Source organism: Numida meleagris, chromosome 9, assembly GCF_002078875.1.
Source record: "Numida meleagris isolate 19003 breed g44 Domestic line chromosome 9, NumMel1.0, whole genome shotgun sequence".
In the NCBI taxonomy this organism is placed as follows: domain Eukaryota; kingdom Metazoa; phylum Chordata; class Aves; order Galliformes; family Numididae; genus Numida; species Numida meleagris.
The window spans coordinates 7,387,226-7,403,856 of record NC_034417.1 but is presented as its reverse complement, the minus strand read 5'-3'; the positions used below and the strand labels follow the sequence as shown (position 1 = coordinate 7,403,856).

The window sequence follows — 16,631 nt, the reverse complement described above, 5'->3', positions numbered from 1 at the left end:
CCCGCACCGCCCGGGGAAGGCGCTGGCAGCCGTACCCAATGGCGCCCGGCCGGAGCGGCGCGCCGCAAGCTGGGAGTTGTGGTCCGAGCCCCGGGGCCGGCCCGGCTACGCGGGAGTACGCGTGCTGCTGTGGGCTCGGCGGAACTCAGCGAGATGGGTCCCTCACTCGCCGAGACACAAAGCCTGGCACTGGTCTGGCCTCCATCACTCACACCTGAGCAGAGCGGGATGGAATGCAGCTCATATTATCCAACTGCACTGCCATAAACAGACCGAGTGCTGTTGCTTTGAGAACTTCTAGTAAAAGCTATTACAAGCTGAGGACTGATTTAAGCACTGAAGCTCCCGATGACCTCTAATGAGGGTCAGGCCATCCATGCGGCCCAATGTAGCGCAGTGTTGACCCAGGCAGGTAAGACAGACTGCTGCCCAGCCTTCCTCAAACAGCAATGCCCCTGCATCCAAGTAGTCTAAAGCCTGCAGAAAGCAACTAGTTCTGGGGAACGTTGGCTGAAGGCAAGCCTAACTCACTTGGAGAAGCATTCAGGTGCATTTAAGTTCCTGAAATACATACCGTTACTTGGAACTACTTGGAAAAAAAATCCAAAAGAACCAGAAAGTTGTGTGTGTGTGCATGTGTCCCCACACTTTTCTTCCCCCGCTGTGACCAAGAAAGATCAAGTTTAACGTTTCACATGAGTTAAGGTTCCTGATGTGGCCATATTCTGAAGGAGTGATCAGATGCCAGTGGTTAATACTGTGAGCTAAGTACTGCTCTTGGTACAGCATAGAAATAGATATTGCAGAGCTTCAAAAACCTTTTTCAGAGGAAGAAATCCATCATAATTGATATGATCTCTAGGTTATTCTCCACCTTCATTCACCAAGATCAGTATAATCAGGGTAAATGCTTGCATGAACAGGAATCTGAGATCTGAATTAAGATCCTCATTCCAAGAGCATTCAAAAGTACAAGAGAAACAAGATTTGACTCCAAGTCAAAATGCTTTAGGTATTCTTGGCACATGTAACCTTTTTTTTTCTAAACCTTGCATGATACATATTTTCATGCTTACTGCATGATCTGCATCACAGATCAGGAAGCATTGATGCCAGCTGTAGCAGGAAAAGATGAGTTTTTATTTCTGAACCAAGACTTAAACCAAGATGTCTCTGTCAACACACAGCTGTAAGTCAAAGAAACTGTAACAGAATATAAATGAGTAAATAAAAGCTAAGGAAAGATTCTCCATGTGAGAATCTTTTCCCCAGAAAGAACATTTTCCTTCAGAGACCTTTAGCTTACTTGATGAGGCCAAAATTGCACACAGCAGTTCCCATCCTACTTGCCTGCCTTCTAGATGAAGAAGAGTTGGGGGCTGGAGAGGATGGTCTTGGTGATGTCTTGGTTTTTTGTTGGCTGTTTTAAAATCAAGGTGTTCAAACAGCAGCAGTGGCTGGAATTATAAAATGTAATAGTGATTCAAAATCCCCTACCACTCCTGAATGTGGCTGTAGTCATCCGGAAGGCATTCCTCAATTTTGCAGAGTCCATTCAAAGACAATAAAGTCTTACATTTGCTGAGAGCTGGCCTTCTGCTTTGCTCATCCAGGTATCATTTTTACTTCCATCACAGAGAATACACTGAAATGAAGCAGCTTGTTATTTATGCCTGCCAGAAATAACATATTATTTATACACAACTTACAACACAGGCAATAGTTACAGTTACCAGTATTTGATGTTCTCAAGTTTCACAAAATAGTTCCAGTACATTATATCTATATCTATTTACTTAAAAAACTAGATCTCCAATGCCAAGCTCTGCACTTCACTTGCAGAAGATTTAGTAAAAGTCACTAACACATTCCTAGGTCAAAGCAGCAGACAGCTGCTACAACACACAAAAGGGACTCAGAAAGATCTCTAATCAGCCTTACCAGTGTTGTCTTGTTATGTACATCTGCAAAAACACCACCTACATCATAGACATTCCACACTGCTAGCTTGCTTGAACATACAGATGAGCTCTTGCTAGGGCAGTTTTGCAAAATAAACTAGAAGACAGGTCCATTCAGACTTCTTCTTCTGTTGGTACTAACTTATCAGTCGAAAGAGCAAGAAACGTCCCCTGAAAAACTTCTTAAATTCCCATTTCCTGTGCTCTGAAGGATAGAGACTTGCAGTACAGTCAAATCTTAATATTACTCTGGACCTTCAAGTTGCCAATACGTACATATCTTGCAGGGGTTTATTTCACTCCTAATGGCTTCAGAAGCTTTAAACTTCCCTTTTAATAGTTTACAGTTTCTTATCTTAAATAAATAACTTCTCCCCCCCACACACCTCTTCTAAGTTCTCTCCCATTTCTCTCATCCCTCCACATTTTTAAAAAGAGCAGGAACATTTTCTGAGATGCTTTTTATTCCATGAGCTGTTTTTAGTGTGTGGCTTGGGACCATCCGTACCACTGCTTTTAAAGATCACTGGTAAGGTATTGATTTCCTACAGGTTAGCGATGGTATTTCAGCAAAATATATATATATATATATATATAGCTCAGTAAGAACTTTATTAATTAGAATAAATAATTATTTGCATAATCTCTTTCCAAAAGCGAAAAGCTCTACAATTCTATTCAGCCAAATGGTGCCTTAGCATTTCTTCCCATCCTTTAATAAATAACAGGGATTTATGGTACAAGACCTCTTCTAATCTGCTTTGAAGTTACTTCAGATTAATGCCCCTACAGAACAGCAGACCTCTCCAACAAAGATAGGCGCTGCCTTTTCCGAATTTATAGTTTCTTGCAGGGTTATGCCCAATCCAAATGCATTCTCACAGGCAAAACATTCAAAGAGTTCATTTATGCATTACAACATCTTCATAAAATTAACAGGCAATTTACCTGAAAAAAAGAAAAAAAAAAAGCCCACCTTTATTTTAAAAGAAACTTAAACCAGACAACAGAAAGCCACAAAGTTGCATACAGTGCTGGACAAAATCTATCATATACACTTTCCAAGAACACTTGATTCAGATTCTGATGTATGTTCTTCTAAAGGGTCAAATATTACATCTTTATTAATAGGAAAAAAAAGTGAACAATCTTAATCAGTTCATGTTTTGCACTGCTCGGATGGCCGTAGATAGGTAACTTGCCTTTTTCAACTCATCTTTAACACTGAAAGGAGAAGGTAGACACAAAAAATTCCAAGTCAGAAGGCCCTTCACAACACAGTGTCTGCTCTAAGGGCCGTATATAAAAGCCTGGAAGAAAGAATGTCCTTCAAGTAAAAACTCCTCAGCAACTACATATAATTTCACATTTCAGAAAAAAAAAAAGGCAAAAACAAAGAAAGAAACAAACTCCAAATATATTAAAAGCTTGCCCTCCTTAAGTTACACTTAGTAAGTTACAGAAAGTTACACAAGTTACACAAAGTTCAGATTTAGACCATCCTTCAGCAGATTAGATGAGTCTCTAGAAAAAGGCAACACCTCTTATGACTCCAGCCCTGAACCATCTCCAGCACAGCAATTCCTGAAATACAGCGCACAAACCTCTGAGGAAAAAGTTGGGGCTGGATCAAAAATTATTCTGAGATTTGCAGTTGTTTGAACATGAAAAGGAAAAATTCATCGTGTACGGGAAACAACACAAACATAGGTGTTTCCTATGATCATAAGCCATGCCTGAAACAGGTAACTGAGACATTGAGTACTCTAACTGTAGGAAGCACCTCTAAGGGGCTGAACACCATTCAGCATAAATTACCTCAGAAGTGATGACATACAACACTAGAGCACTGAGGAGAGTCCTTGATTTCTACGTAAAGCGACAAGGAATTATAGGGATTCCATACAAAGAAGTGAATGTGCATAAAAAAAGATGTAGTGTAGGACTGTTATATTGCCTTAAAGGTTCTGCTAAGTACACTTCATTTTCCAATTTTAAGAGTCTGTTCTAACACAGAAGGCTTCAGACAGAACATAGTAATTGCAGGATAACTTTGAAGTACATCCTGTTCTACATCCTCCTGCATATATCTAATCATATTCAATAGATGAAAAAATATATTAAAATTGCATGTATTATAAACCAAGTAAAGAGCGTTGGAATAGGATTTTCACACCCATGAGCTCACTACCAAATGTTCATCCATTTGTCAGTGGATAATATTATGGACTTCATACTAACAGTTATGGCAACAGGATGACAAAGCACATAAGTGCTGCATGTTCTGAAATGTAGTCAGTTTTAATGATCACGAACTGCTACTATCATACCTCATTCAATGCAAGACACCAGGCCAGCTACCAATCCATGAACAATAATGTTTCACATACTTCACAGAGTAGCTTAAAACACATCATGATATGAAATAATTTGTATTACATAGTAATTTAATCCCCAGCCACAGGGTTTGTTGGACAAAGTCTGGAAACTTTTTTCCAATTTGAATTACATACATTAACTTTGCCACACACCACAGCACTAATGCATGTATTACTTCAGACATGCTCTAATTTAAAATTGAAACAAAAAAGTTGTTGCAAAAATACATGTCACCAATGTGGAACACATTCAAAATTGTATAAAAGTACTGAACTGATATTCCCAAAACAGGTATATTTAAGCAGTACATAAGGAAAGATTAGTTTTAATATGAAACAGTCATTTAAGTCACATACAACATGATAAGAAGCATGACTTCCTCTTTTGAAAATGTTACATCAATACTTTTACTGGCAGGCAATGTTTATATATAAAACGAAAGGAATATATTTAATGCAGATGTGTTATTGTATTAAGTTGGAATCAAGACAAATGTTAAGGAGGTGCTACAACTGAACACCATTGATTTTGTAAAACTCTCAAACCACAGAAAGCATTTCACTTATAAGCATCATGGGCTGAGAACTGCAAACACTTTGAAGCATTCCTGACTTCATGCATGCAGTTCCATTGACTTCATTGTGTACTTGAAGCCTGAAAACTGTACTTTAAGAATTGGTTGTAAGACCCCCCAAAAAATTCAGAGGTCACAAAGTAAATTCATTTTTTAGTAGCCCCCAGAATTATATTTTTATTTTAAACAGAGGAAAAGAAAACTTTATTGCTTTTATCTCTTTCATCTGAAGCTCTCAAATTATAACTGGGTCTCTGAACACATTTAGGAAATAATCATTAGCCCAGTCTTCTGAAAGAAGAGATGGAGGCACAGCCAACCTGCTCGTTCCATGCCCTAGAAGTGATCAATAAACCAGCCAGAAGCAGGATTTGTGTTACCTACTGTCCAGCCTATACACAGCACTGTTGCTTACCCTGACACCAATAAAGCATTTCAAAGAGCAAACTGTCTATTTTCTCATTAAAAACTGGTCTCTGGCCAAAACTAAGTATTAAGAACGGTTCAATCCAATTCACACCTATTTATTTTAGCCTACGGGAAAAAAAAAAACAAAACCATTTTCAGCAGCATGAGCTGCATTTCTGAGCACGACAAGGCACTAGCCAGCAGTGTGCCCTTGCAACCCAGAAAGCCAACAGTATTCTGGGCTGCATCAAAAGAGGGGTGGCCAACTGGGGGAGGGAGGAGATTGCTCCCCACTGCTCTGCCCTCGTGAGGCTGCATCTGGATTACAGTACCCGGGCCCAGCAGGGACATGGAGCTGTTGGAGTGGGTCCAGAGGCGGCCACAGAGACGATCAGAGGGCCTGAATGCCTCTCCTATGCAGAAAGGCTGAGGGAGTTGGGCTTGCTTAGCTTGGAGAAAGGCTCTGGGAAGATATCATTGTGGCCTTCCAGTATTTCAAGGGAATTTACAAGCAGGAAGGGGTGCAACTTTTTACATGGTTTGATAATGATAGGACAAGGGGGAACGGCTTTGAACTAAAAGAGGGGAGATTTCGGTTAGATGTTATGAAGAAATTTTTTCCTCTAAGTGGTGAGGCGCTGGCACAGGCTGCCCAGAGAGGTTGGGGATGCTCCATCTCCAGAGACATTCAAGGCTCAGGCCCCGGGCAGCCTGACCTGGTGGGGGCAACCCTGCCCATGGCAAGGGGGTTGAAACTAAATGATCTTTAAACTCCTCTCCAACCTAAGCCATTCTATAATGATTCTATGATTCTGCTTAAAAAGGATGCAGGCATTTCCCACAAAAACATAAAGGTTTGTAAGATCTACAAAATCTTTGCAATATCTTAGTATGCAGCACCAGTACAGTCTAAATCACTAATAATGAAAGAATCACATGAGAGTTCAATACAAACTGTTTCATGTAGAGTATTATAAAAAACTTCACCTATTCTAACCAGCCCTCCCTCCCACCCACCCTTCTATAACTAATGTCTAATTCTAACCAGCTGACATTTTTCTAGTACCTTACTAATAAAACACAATTGCTGTTTTTCCTGTGCATACTTGAACTACTACTAGTCAATACGTGCAGAGAAAAACAAAGTATAATCCTATCTCTAGGCAAGAAGTCCAGGGATGCCAAGAGCATACCAGTAGGAAAAACATACAGGCCAGATGATTTTTTGAGATCCTAATCTGTCCTATCTTTATGATCTGTATGATAACAAGGTTGATTTTGTTGTTATTTCATGTTTTTAAACTGGCATTTGCTAATGCTTTGAATTTGCAGGTTAATACACACACTAAGGCTACAAACCCAACATGGTACCCAGTTTATAAAATAAGTGAAATGATTTGTTAGACTAAGTTTCACAAATATATGATTTAAGGCCTTACAACATTATATTCCAGAAGTTGTTCACATGAACACTGAAATTAAATTCTAATATATTGCTAACTAATGCAGAAAACACCTAGCTTGAAATAGGATTGAGGGAAGAGATTTCAAGAAATATCCAGCTATTTTAAATATAGTGTCTGCTCTGAAACACTGAAACATGTGAACTACAAGCTTGGATAACAAGATAACCACGGGAGCTTTTAATGAACTTTCAGTCACTGTGCAAAATTTTGATTTCACTTACATTGCTCTAAGTCTGAACTACAAACTTCACAATGTAAATTCTTGCAGAAATGGAACTGTTTCCCACGGCAACAAATCTACATCAACAAGGTTTGTTTGGTCAGCATTTTCAGTTTTTGTGTTAGTTTGCAGTTCATTTTTTAAGTATCACACCCCTAACAAAACAAGACTAAGTTTAGTCTCTGCCAGAAATAAAGCAAGCAGTGTTGAAAACAGAAGCCCTGGATCTGCCTTACATCTTTACATCTTGATAAAGGAAGTCCTTAAGATAAGGACTATGTAATTTACACTTTAGATATTATTTCCTTTTTTCCTGGTGAGAGGCACTATAAAAGGGCAATACTACACCAGTAAAAGGGTATATAAAACTTTTCAGTATTAAAATAAAAGAAAGGCAGTAACATACATCTTCAGAGAATCTCTCAGGAAAGTATAACATTAGAGCTCATTTAAAATCAAACGCAATGGTGAACTAGCAGACAGGCCTTACTTTTGACTCATTAACAAAGCTTACCATAAAAATAGCCTTTAAATATATATGCCTGTATTCTATGTAGGCCTCTGTATCACTCATCACTGCAGATCTGAACACCTTATACTATACTAAGGAACCTGACCAGCACCTGTAATGTTTGACATACGATTTCATTTTTTTGCAACCAGTAATTAAGTTTCCAGAACAATGGTGAGCGCTACAAGCCACCTATTACTACACTACCACCTTTTATTAAGTTAAAACAACACTTTTCTCTACAGAAACACTGATTTTCAATTGCATATGCAACTTTAGCACTCTACTAAGGCTAAAGTGATCAATGCTAGATGTTCTCTCACAAAAAAAAAAAAGAAAGAAAAAAGACACTGCGGGGGAGGTGTATTCTTGAGATCAAGAATAAGGTCAAACTGCCTATAATAAAGAATAATTCTTAGAAGCATACACTAAGTTCTAGTGCCCTTCATACTTGTCAGTAAGATCTCAAGTTTGCTCAGTTTCTGCTTGCTGGCTCCTGGTGCGAGCTAAGCTCAGATATGAGAGTTGTATTTGTTTTCACTCTAGATTTCCCTCCCCCTCAAACTGCAAGACTGGCTGAGGCAGTGGTGGGAATTCAGTGTTACTACTTCGCTGGTCAAATAATATTCCAGTTCAGTGTCTGTGCTATACACACTCCATTGCCCCACACCTTTCTTGCAAAGTGGACCTTGTAAGCTCAGGATGAATGAGTAGGATCCAGCTGAAAGCTCAAAGAGATGGGCAGAACTTTCACTGCTTAAATTCATCACAGTTGAGGTTGGAAGCTGGAGCCATCAATGATGAGAGGATGAGCAATAGATACGTGACTGTGCAGGGGCTGTATCCTAATATATGTGCTTAAGATGAACGAAGAAAGGTTACATATGCAACCTTAGTTTTGGTATTCTCTAGATTTAAAGCACTAGACTTCATCAACTTGATCTGTACTAGCTTCTTTTAATGTAATTATGTTTTGTAACTATCTCCTGTACTAGTAAGAGTCCTCAGCACTTAAGTATTTGCCGAGAAGTCAAAAGATCATTGCCTTTTCAAGGAAATACCAAAGTATAAGATTTAGTGGATTTCATTGTGTTACTAAGAATGAAATCACGGATTTTAGAATTGTGTTAATGCTTTAGTTCAAAAATCAGAAAAAGCACATACAAAATCCTCTTATTTATTCTAAAAAAATACAAACTATTAGTACTGCACACTTCCTCCATGTCATCTGCAGGATATTCAAAGAAAGGATTGCAAGAACATCAGTAATGGACATTCAACAAGAAAAGAAAAAAGGAATGAGTACTTGGAAGTACAGTACCATTAAAATTGAATAGTAAATGCTAGTGTTGGTTAACACATTAATAGTAGCAAATTAGGGACTGTTCATAATGGCCTATTTTGGCCTTCAGTAAAATTGTCAATGCACATCCTACTTCTGATCAGTTGTCAGAAACAAAAAATATTCCACCCTGTAAAACATTTGCACACGAAGTTAAGAGTACAAAAGTTGAGGTGGAACTTCACGAATGGAAACAGATAAGGGAAAAATAATGACAGCAATCAAACACAATCGATTGTCTTCAGAACATGAAGTACTCAATTCACAACCAAATCTTCATAGTAAGTAGCTCAAGCACTACCACCAATTCACATTGTTAGCCATCTGTATTCAGCGCAGGTGGCCCTGCAGTCTCTCTTGTACGCATTAGCTGGACGTCTTTGTCAGCCATACACGTATCACAACCCCACACTGCTGATGCTTCTGCTGTAAGAAGGCCATAAGCTGACTCAGTCATGCCAGTACAGATTCGATGAAACCATTTCTGACAAGAGGCTTCACACAGGATGGCATCCTGATCATCATTAACTTCATGTGTACAAATTCCACACGGATAGACAGGTTCAGAGGACGAGTGACCATGACGACTGGGATGAAGGGGCGTTTTGCTGCTCTTTTCCGAGTTGCATCCTTCAGTGGTACCTCGAGGCTGGCGGGACTTACTCTGAGTTCCATTTGAATGGCCAGCATTAGTGTTATCAGCACTATTAGAATGGCTGTTACCCTGATTAACGATGCTGTTTGGAGTAACATTTTTCAGGTCATTGTTACCTTGACTCACAATGTCTTCTGTCCTGTGATGATGCTGAAGAGCAGCGGCGTTCTGGCTGGATGCTTTGCTTGCACCTTGACTAAAGTCTTGCTTTTGTGCTGATGTTTTTGTCTGGTTGTAAGTGCTTGGTGGAGGAACAAAAGAGTGGCTTGACTCCAGCTGAGAATTTGGGAAATTTGAGTTGTTTCCAGGACCAAAGTTAGTTGGCACATCAGGATGAGGTATCTGTCCAGAATGGCCAAAGTTCTCACCAGGATTTGGTCTGAAATGTTGACCAGGCATATTGACATTTTGATTTATCTGACTGCCACTATAAGGTGGTTGATTCCCAAAACCTGGGGTATCATGGGGACCAAAACTGAAAGAGTGGGGTCGACTAAAACCCATTCCTACAGGGTTTTGAGGAAGAGGGTGTGGTTGGTTTCTGAGGGAATAGGAACCACCATATGGTGTGGACACTCTGTGCAGCATGTGAGGTGGCATTCTGAAAGTGTTATAGCCTCCAAAGCCAGGGTAACCAGGATTACTAAAATAAGGATTTCCTGAAGGAAGTGGTTTATAAGACACAGTATTATAGTTGTCATCAAATGGATTTGCAGCTACAAGGTGGTCAGAGCTTGGATTCGGCGGTGGAGCATATTCAGATGGAGGTGGAAATGAAGAACCCTAAAAACATTTTAAATACAACATTTAAATTAGTTTTACTATGTCTCTAGAAGAGAGATCAAACACAAGGCCCTGGATTAGCAGCACTACTGCTAAAATCACAGTTCAGTTGTTGTGTAAAGCTTACTCACCATACCCCACCGAGCTACCTAAAATTTCAGTGGAGGGAAGAGGAGTTTGGGCTCCATATAACAGTGATTTATAGTCATCTCAGTGTTTTAAGAATTGTGCAGTTGCACAACCATGCTTCTGAAAACACTACTTAATGCATTACTTTTTTTTTTCCTCCATTTTTTACTTAAGAAAAGCAGCAAAACAAAAAGCCTTTCAAACACACACGCATAACATTTTTGAAACGTTGAAGAGGAGGTTTGGAGTATTTCCTTAGTGTCATTTTGAGTTCAGTTTCCTGAAAATACATCTCTCAAGACACCCCACTCCAATGAGAATACACAAACCTAAAAATAAGTAATGTTTTTATAAACCTAAAGAAAAGTATAGATAACACAGGAGTCTGTGTATAGGAATTTTCTATATTCTATGTACCAAACAGGCGTCCCTTAAGAACATTCAGTGATTGTGGGCAATCTGTTAAGTACTGTCAGTAGGATTAAAATGTAAGGATTTCTTGTTAGAAAGCCTAATTAAGTGTTTAATGGCGCCCAGAGGCTGCTCGGATGTCCTTGAAGTAGCTATACAAATGAATCTCATTCTAGACTAGTCTGTGGGGAACATCAAGCTACTGCACCTTCACCTCAGCTCCTCCCAGAAAGGATGGCTTCCTATTCATAAACTAAGGCTGAACTTGTTTTTTTTTTCCTCCGAATTTCTGCTGTCCTGCAAATTTCGAACCTGGTAAGGAAAGAGAGAAAACTAATCTGCCTGCCCTCTACAGTATCACCAGGCCACAGCAACAAGAAAGCTCCATCAGCAGAGAGATCTGAAACTCTGCGATAAACTGGTTATTTCTTAGAGCAAGTTTCAACTTGACTACTTTGAAAGGAAACAAAAAATGGGAAGACAAATCCCCATGGATTGAAATCAATTAATTCTGGATAGGTCAAAGAGAAAGTGATCGTTTGACCTACGTAAATACAATTACTCCCTCTGGGCAGTACAAAATTAACAGATACTCTCACTCAGTGCTGAATAAATACACAAAGGAACATTCGGCTCTACAGATATCCAGTTACTCTAGATGTTTTGTATTCTGGCTTCCTTTTCCGGAAACAGAAACTATATAGAAACGCCAGCTTGCAATGATTCCCTGGAAAGGAGCTGAACCTGCCTCATAGCTTCTGCTTGAAAACCATTTGGGGAATATGCCAGGAGTTTGGTCTAAGCATTAACAAACTGCACTGATCCATTAGCCCACAAACCTACATACACAGGAATAAAAATAAGAAAAAAAGTAGTCTCACTGCAATTACTCATTCTGTACAGATTGCTACCAATGGCTACACAGTCACTAAAAGAAAGGCTGTCCCAGAATCAAATCCATATGGTAAAATATAAGTCTTGCAGTCTGACTGTACTTCTCCCTTTAAAGGGCTGCGGCAACCTACAAAGACCTAAAATAACTTTAGTGAGGATAACTAGTATGGTGAAGTTTAATGAAGGGAGTTAAAATTTCAGCTTCACAGTACAACTAGAATATTTTGTATGTAAAAGTAGTTTGTGAGAATAGACTGATATTCTGAACACAGTAAAACAGTCATTCCAGCAAACAACATCTGAGTACGCTGCTTATTAAGAATCAAAGAGAATTTACCTGTGTATTTGCTTTGCGCTTTTTCTTATCAGGGCTTCCAAGTTGTACTCCTGGTCCTCCTAACCCATCCAATCCACCGTCACCGCCTACAAAATTTCAAGCAGTGCAATTCTGCATTAGTTGACTTCAAATACAGTCTGTAAGTATGTCCCTGTTTGTCACAGAAGAGGTATATGTTACAAATACTGAACTTACAATGCATGGCATAAGAATTAATGCAAGTCCTCAAGAAGCAAATACACGGAGGTAAAAGTCAGCATACATCACATACAGCTATCCAACTCTATTACCATGCTAATGTCCAATTCAGGCTCATTACAGTTTGAATAAAGCTTTCCTTTTATTTTATGCCTATCATTCCCTAAGTTCTTAACATCTCTACTTCAATTGAAGTACTTTTAACTTGCATAAAGCATAAAACTTCTAGAAGAACCGCTTAAAACCATGCCTCAGATTCACCTCCTATTTAACTTAGACAGATGTGGCATTTATCACACGCAACAGCTCATTACAATATGCCATGAAGAAAAAAAGCAAATAGTAGCACATCTGTGAATATCCACTGGAAACCTGCCATATTGTTTAGACAGATCTCCATTTTATCAGATCTGAATTTCTCTAAACACAAGACTTGATCAAATAAAAATGAGAGGCTGTAGGTGAGCCTGACTTACTCTGCAGAAATCTCATTAAGTAAGTGAGCACGGCTGCCCTGGCAAAAAAAATAAAAAGTAAAGACTGTTCATTTTATTGATCGCTTCATCTAGCTATACAAAGAGATATCTGTACTTCACTTGGCACGCATCCCAACCTTAAGAGTGCAACAAGCTCTCAAAGTTGTATAAATTATGGCTTTCATTTTTAAAGCTCTATTCAGAGCTTAGGTTCTAGCACACTCCTTATTATCCCACTAGTTTTGCCTTCATGGGGTTGAAAAGATTTACCACCATTCGGGAATGCAAAAGCAACCATGAGCCAAGGCACAGAAGTCACTTTCAGGTTATATGACAACACCCCATCCTAAGATTTTAACACTATTACATTAAGAAACTATATGTTTATTTTTTTCTCAGGCCCATTAAGGTAGTGGTTTGTTTGCTTTAAAAAAAAGCAAGAGTAACAGTACAAAACCATAAGAAGTGGGCAATACAGGCTGAAAAAAATTACTGTTATTTGTTCAAAACTCAAATTCCAAATACAAGTCAAACACTATCAAGATGTAAGCATAAAGATAAACCCATGTGTTCAGCTCTTCACTGAAGACAACCTGAAAATAATGGATTTATCAGCAGTATTATGCAGAGCAGCATCATGTGTGACATCACACCAGCTCTACGTTACACCAGTACTCCCAGCAGACAGCTAAACCAGCTTGAGACTATTCAATAACGTAACACAAAATCTCCCATGTCATAAAGAATTAGATCTACTGTATGCAAACTAAAACATGCAACAGTTACTTCAAATACTCCTGATCAAAGGAGGCCAACAGCCACGCACTGCAACGAGCTCTCTCTCCTAGCAATTCCCCTTTTTTCCTTACACTCAGCCTTTGCCCCCTTCCCCTCAACACACACACTTTTATGCCTTAACAGGTTTCAGGGAAATTACCAGTTCTACTTCAAATAAAAATCCCATTTGACTTGAGCTTTAATAAGTTCCTTTTGGCTTTGGCTGTCGCTGTAGAGATTTCATATCTGTTTTATGTATATGTAATTCCCAAAACATTTCATTACTCATAAGATACATGTAATTGGACCTCTCAAATCAACGCCTATCATTACTGGCAAATTTTAAGTCTGAATTTCAGAGACTACGGCATGAAGTCACGATCGAGTTCCCAAAATAAACTCCTGCTTGAGCACAGTGTATCCCGGTACAACCTACCATCAGAGCAGCAAGGGATTAGGCTGCAGGAAAAAAAAATTCCATTAAACCTTGATTTAGAATATACAACCCTGCCTGCACTTAGCATAGTTTGCAGCCACATTACTTGTAGATAGAAAATGATCGCTATATAGAGTTTTATATAAAGGTGACAAATGTCCCTTAAATTCCAACCCTATACATCACCTTCTCAAACTATTTGCTCAAAGCTGCCTCCGCACTTCCCATCAGCTTCTTCTCCTCCAAAACTCTTTTATGGGAGATTGTACTGTGAGCACCCCTCCTCACAACTGCAAAAAATACACTTCTCCATACGGTCCTATGTTCTTAATACATAAACAATGTTAACTGCTGATAGCAAAACGTTACAAATATTCTGATTTCTTTTAATTCAACAACCAGCAGCACAGAAACTCCTATGTCTACAATCAAGTGGAATACTGTGAACCACACGAGAGTGTTGATTTACATCAGAGAAGTTTCAACTCTGTAAAATGATGTTCAACTTTCCTCTCTCAGATCTCATTCTTCAAAAACACTAGCATGTAAATCTCTGGATTCCATGCTAAGAGCCACCAATTTCTGCATGGATTACTCGCATGGGGAAAGCCTGCCATTTGCAAGGGCTTGCACGACTGAGTCCTATGTCTGGAATACACAAAGCTTTTGTATTTTCAGTTCTCACTGTGTGAGGCCAATGATTTAATTTAGCCCTACGAATTTATGTTTTCCCTGTGGATTTTATAATGATTTAATTTATACATGAAAGGAAGCTGAATGTTAGTCTGAGCATACCTCCAGAAGAAGAGTGAATGAGAGTCATTTTCATGCAGCCAAAATAAACTTCCAGGAAAGTCAGTCCTGGTACCTGCCACACAGACTCGTCTTTAAGATGTGTACTGAGCATTTTGGAATGTTGTGATATTTGCACAAAGGGTGTTAAAAATTACTTCATCGCAAGTGACTAATTTTGCAGGAAAAAAATTAATCCGTTTGACTGGAACATCATATACTTAGATGGACCTAGAGATATATGAATGTCTGATATCTATTCCCTTGTTTGTATTATAGCTAAATTGTATTTGGGCCGTTTACACTTGGATAGCACAGAGGGAGCGAATCTCACATGCTCCGACTTCACAGACAGGCACTTCCAACGTGAGTGAGGAGAACTGAAACTTGCAGTTCTGTCTACACAGGCAGATATTATGATTTTGTGTATAATTTATGCTGTACTTAATGTACTGCAAATACACTACGGAGTCTTTTCCTTTTCACTGACAAACCTCTGTCTAGGATTTTACAGGATGAGAGCCGCAGCCTTTTTTACAGTGCCCTAAGAACATTTCCTAGCAGTTACAAATGCCCAAATACACTTTTCATTACGGACAGAAAACTGCAGAGCCAAGTTTCAACCAGACCCGGTCAGCCTGCTCCGTGGGCCTGATCCCTCAAAGCCTGAGGCGAAGCGGTAATCACACAGAACTCGGCGGGTACCTCCAGCATGTGAAACTGCATGCCTGCGTATTTGCAGAATCAGAGCTCGGGAGCGGAGCCTAATGAATCCCAGTCCCCTTTGTAACGCTGCTGCATGTTTCTGTTCTCTCACTCTCGAGGTTGCAATCCAGCTGTTACCAGACTCGTTTTAGAGAAATGAACTGTAGATCAGTGACAATACGCATAACAGAATCCCCACCTTTCGCCACTCAGCCACCCATAAAAAGCTTAAAACATCAAGAACAATGGAATCCCAGGGGCGAAGCAGGAGGAAAAAAGCAGCAATAAACTTCGGGTCTTATCATTACGCCATAATTTTCACCCAACTCCGAAACCCGACTTATTATTTCACTCAGAAACGCATTTCTGCTTCCAAGGACTGTGTGGACACAGTAATTGCTGTGCAAAGCGATGCCCGGTGCCCTTAAAATCGGATGTGCAGCCCAAGGCAGAGCAGATAGCGTGCTTCTACCTTTCTTCGCATACGTTTCAAAGCAATGCCCATTCAGACCTCACCAGAGCCACGCACCGGGACCACTAAGGAAAGAAAAAAGACGCGGAGAAACGTTTCCCTTCCCAGAGAGGGGAAACAAAACCCCAACTGAAATCAAACGCGGGGCAGAGGAGCGAGCGCTCCGTGCGATTTACGGGCTCCGCATCGACACAAGCTCGGACATGTGGCACTGCCGACGTATTCCCTTGCACCAACAGTACGCACGCTGCATACTAATGGGCGGCACAGGCAGCAAAACACAACAGCGATCACCGCGCAGCGCGGCGCCCGGCAGCGCGCACCGCCGCCCCGACTTCGGCATTTCCAGGCCCGGAGGCTGCGGGAACCCGCGGGGCCGGGCCGGGCCGGACCGGACCGAGCAAACTTAGAGAGGCCCAGCTCCGCCCGGCCCCGCCGCAGGGAGCGACCCCGGGGCGGAGTGCCGGCAGCTCGGGGCCCGGCGCGCAACGGCTCGGGGCCGGTATCCCCGCGGGCTCCCTCAGGGCTCCCCTCGCGGGAGTTAGGCCCCGGCGGCCCCCCCCCACCGTACCTCGGGATCTCTTCAGCGCGATGGGGTCCTTCTCCTGTTCCGCTGACATTACAGACAGCGGCGCATGGCTCCCAGGGCGGCAGGAATCGGGGCCCTTTGATGCTGCTGCCGCCGCCGGCCCGCACCCCGCCCCC

General features: G+C 40.6%; 1 protein-coding gene across 2 annotated transcripts; it reads right to left on the bottom strand.

The window, feature by feature from the left end:
- Positions 6,345-16,625, bottom strand: PYGO1 (pygopus family PHD finger 1). Of its 2 annotated transcripts, none has more exons than XM_021406952.1 (3): positions 16,498-16,625; positions 12,071-12,156; positions 6,345-10,299 (listed from the first exon to the last, which is right to left on the bottom strand). In XM_021406952.1, the coding sequence occupies exons 1-3, from the start codon at positions 16,544-16,546 to the stop codon at positions 9,178-9,180; spliced, it is 1,257 nt and encodes a 418-aa protein (XP_021262627.1). In that variant the 5' UTR covers positions 16,547-16,625; the 3' UTR covers positions 6,345-9,177. The 2 variants fall into 2 exon arrangements, with proteins under 2 accessions (XP_021262627.1, XP_021262629.1); XM_021406954.1 differs by lacking the exon at positions 16,498-16,625 and adding an exon at positions 12,745-14,482.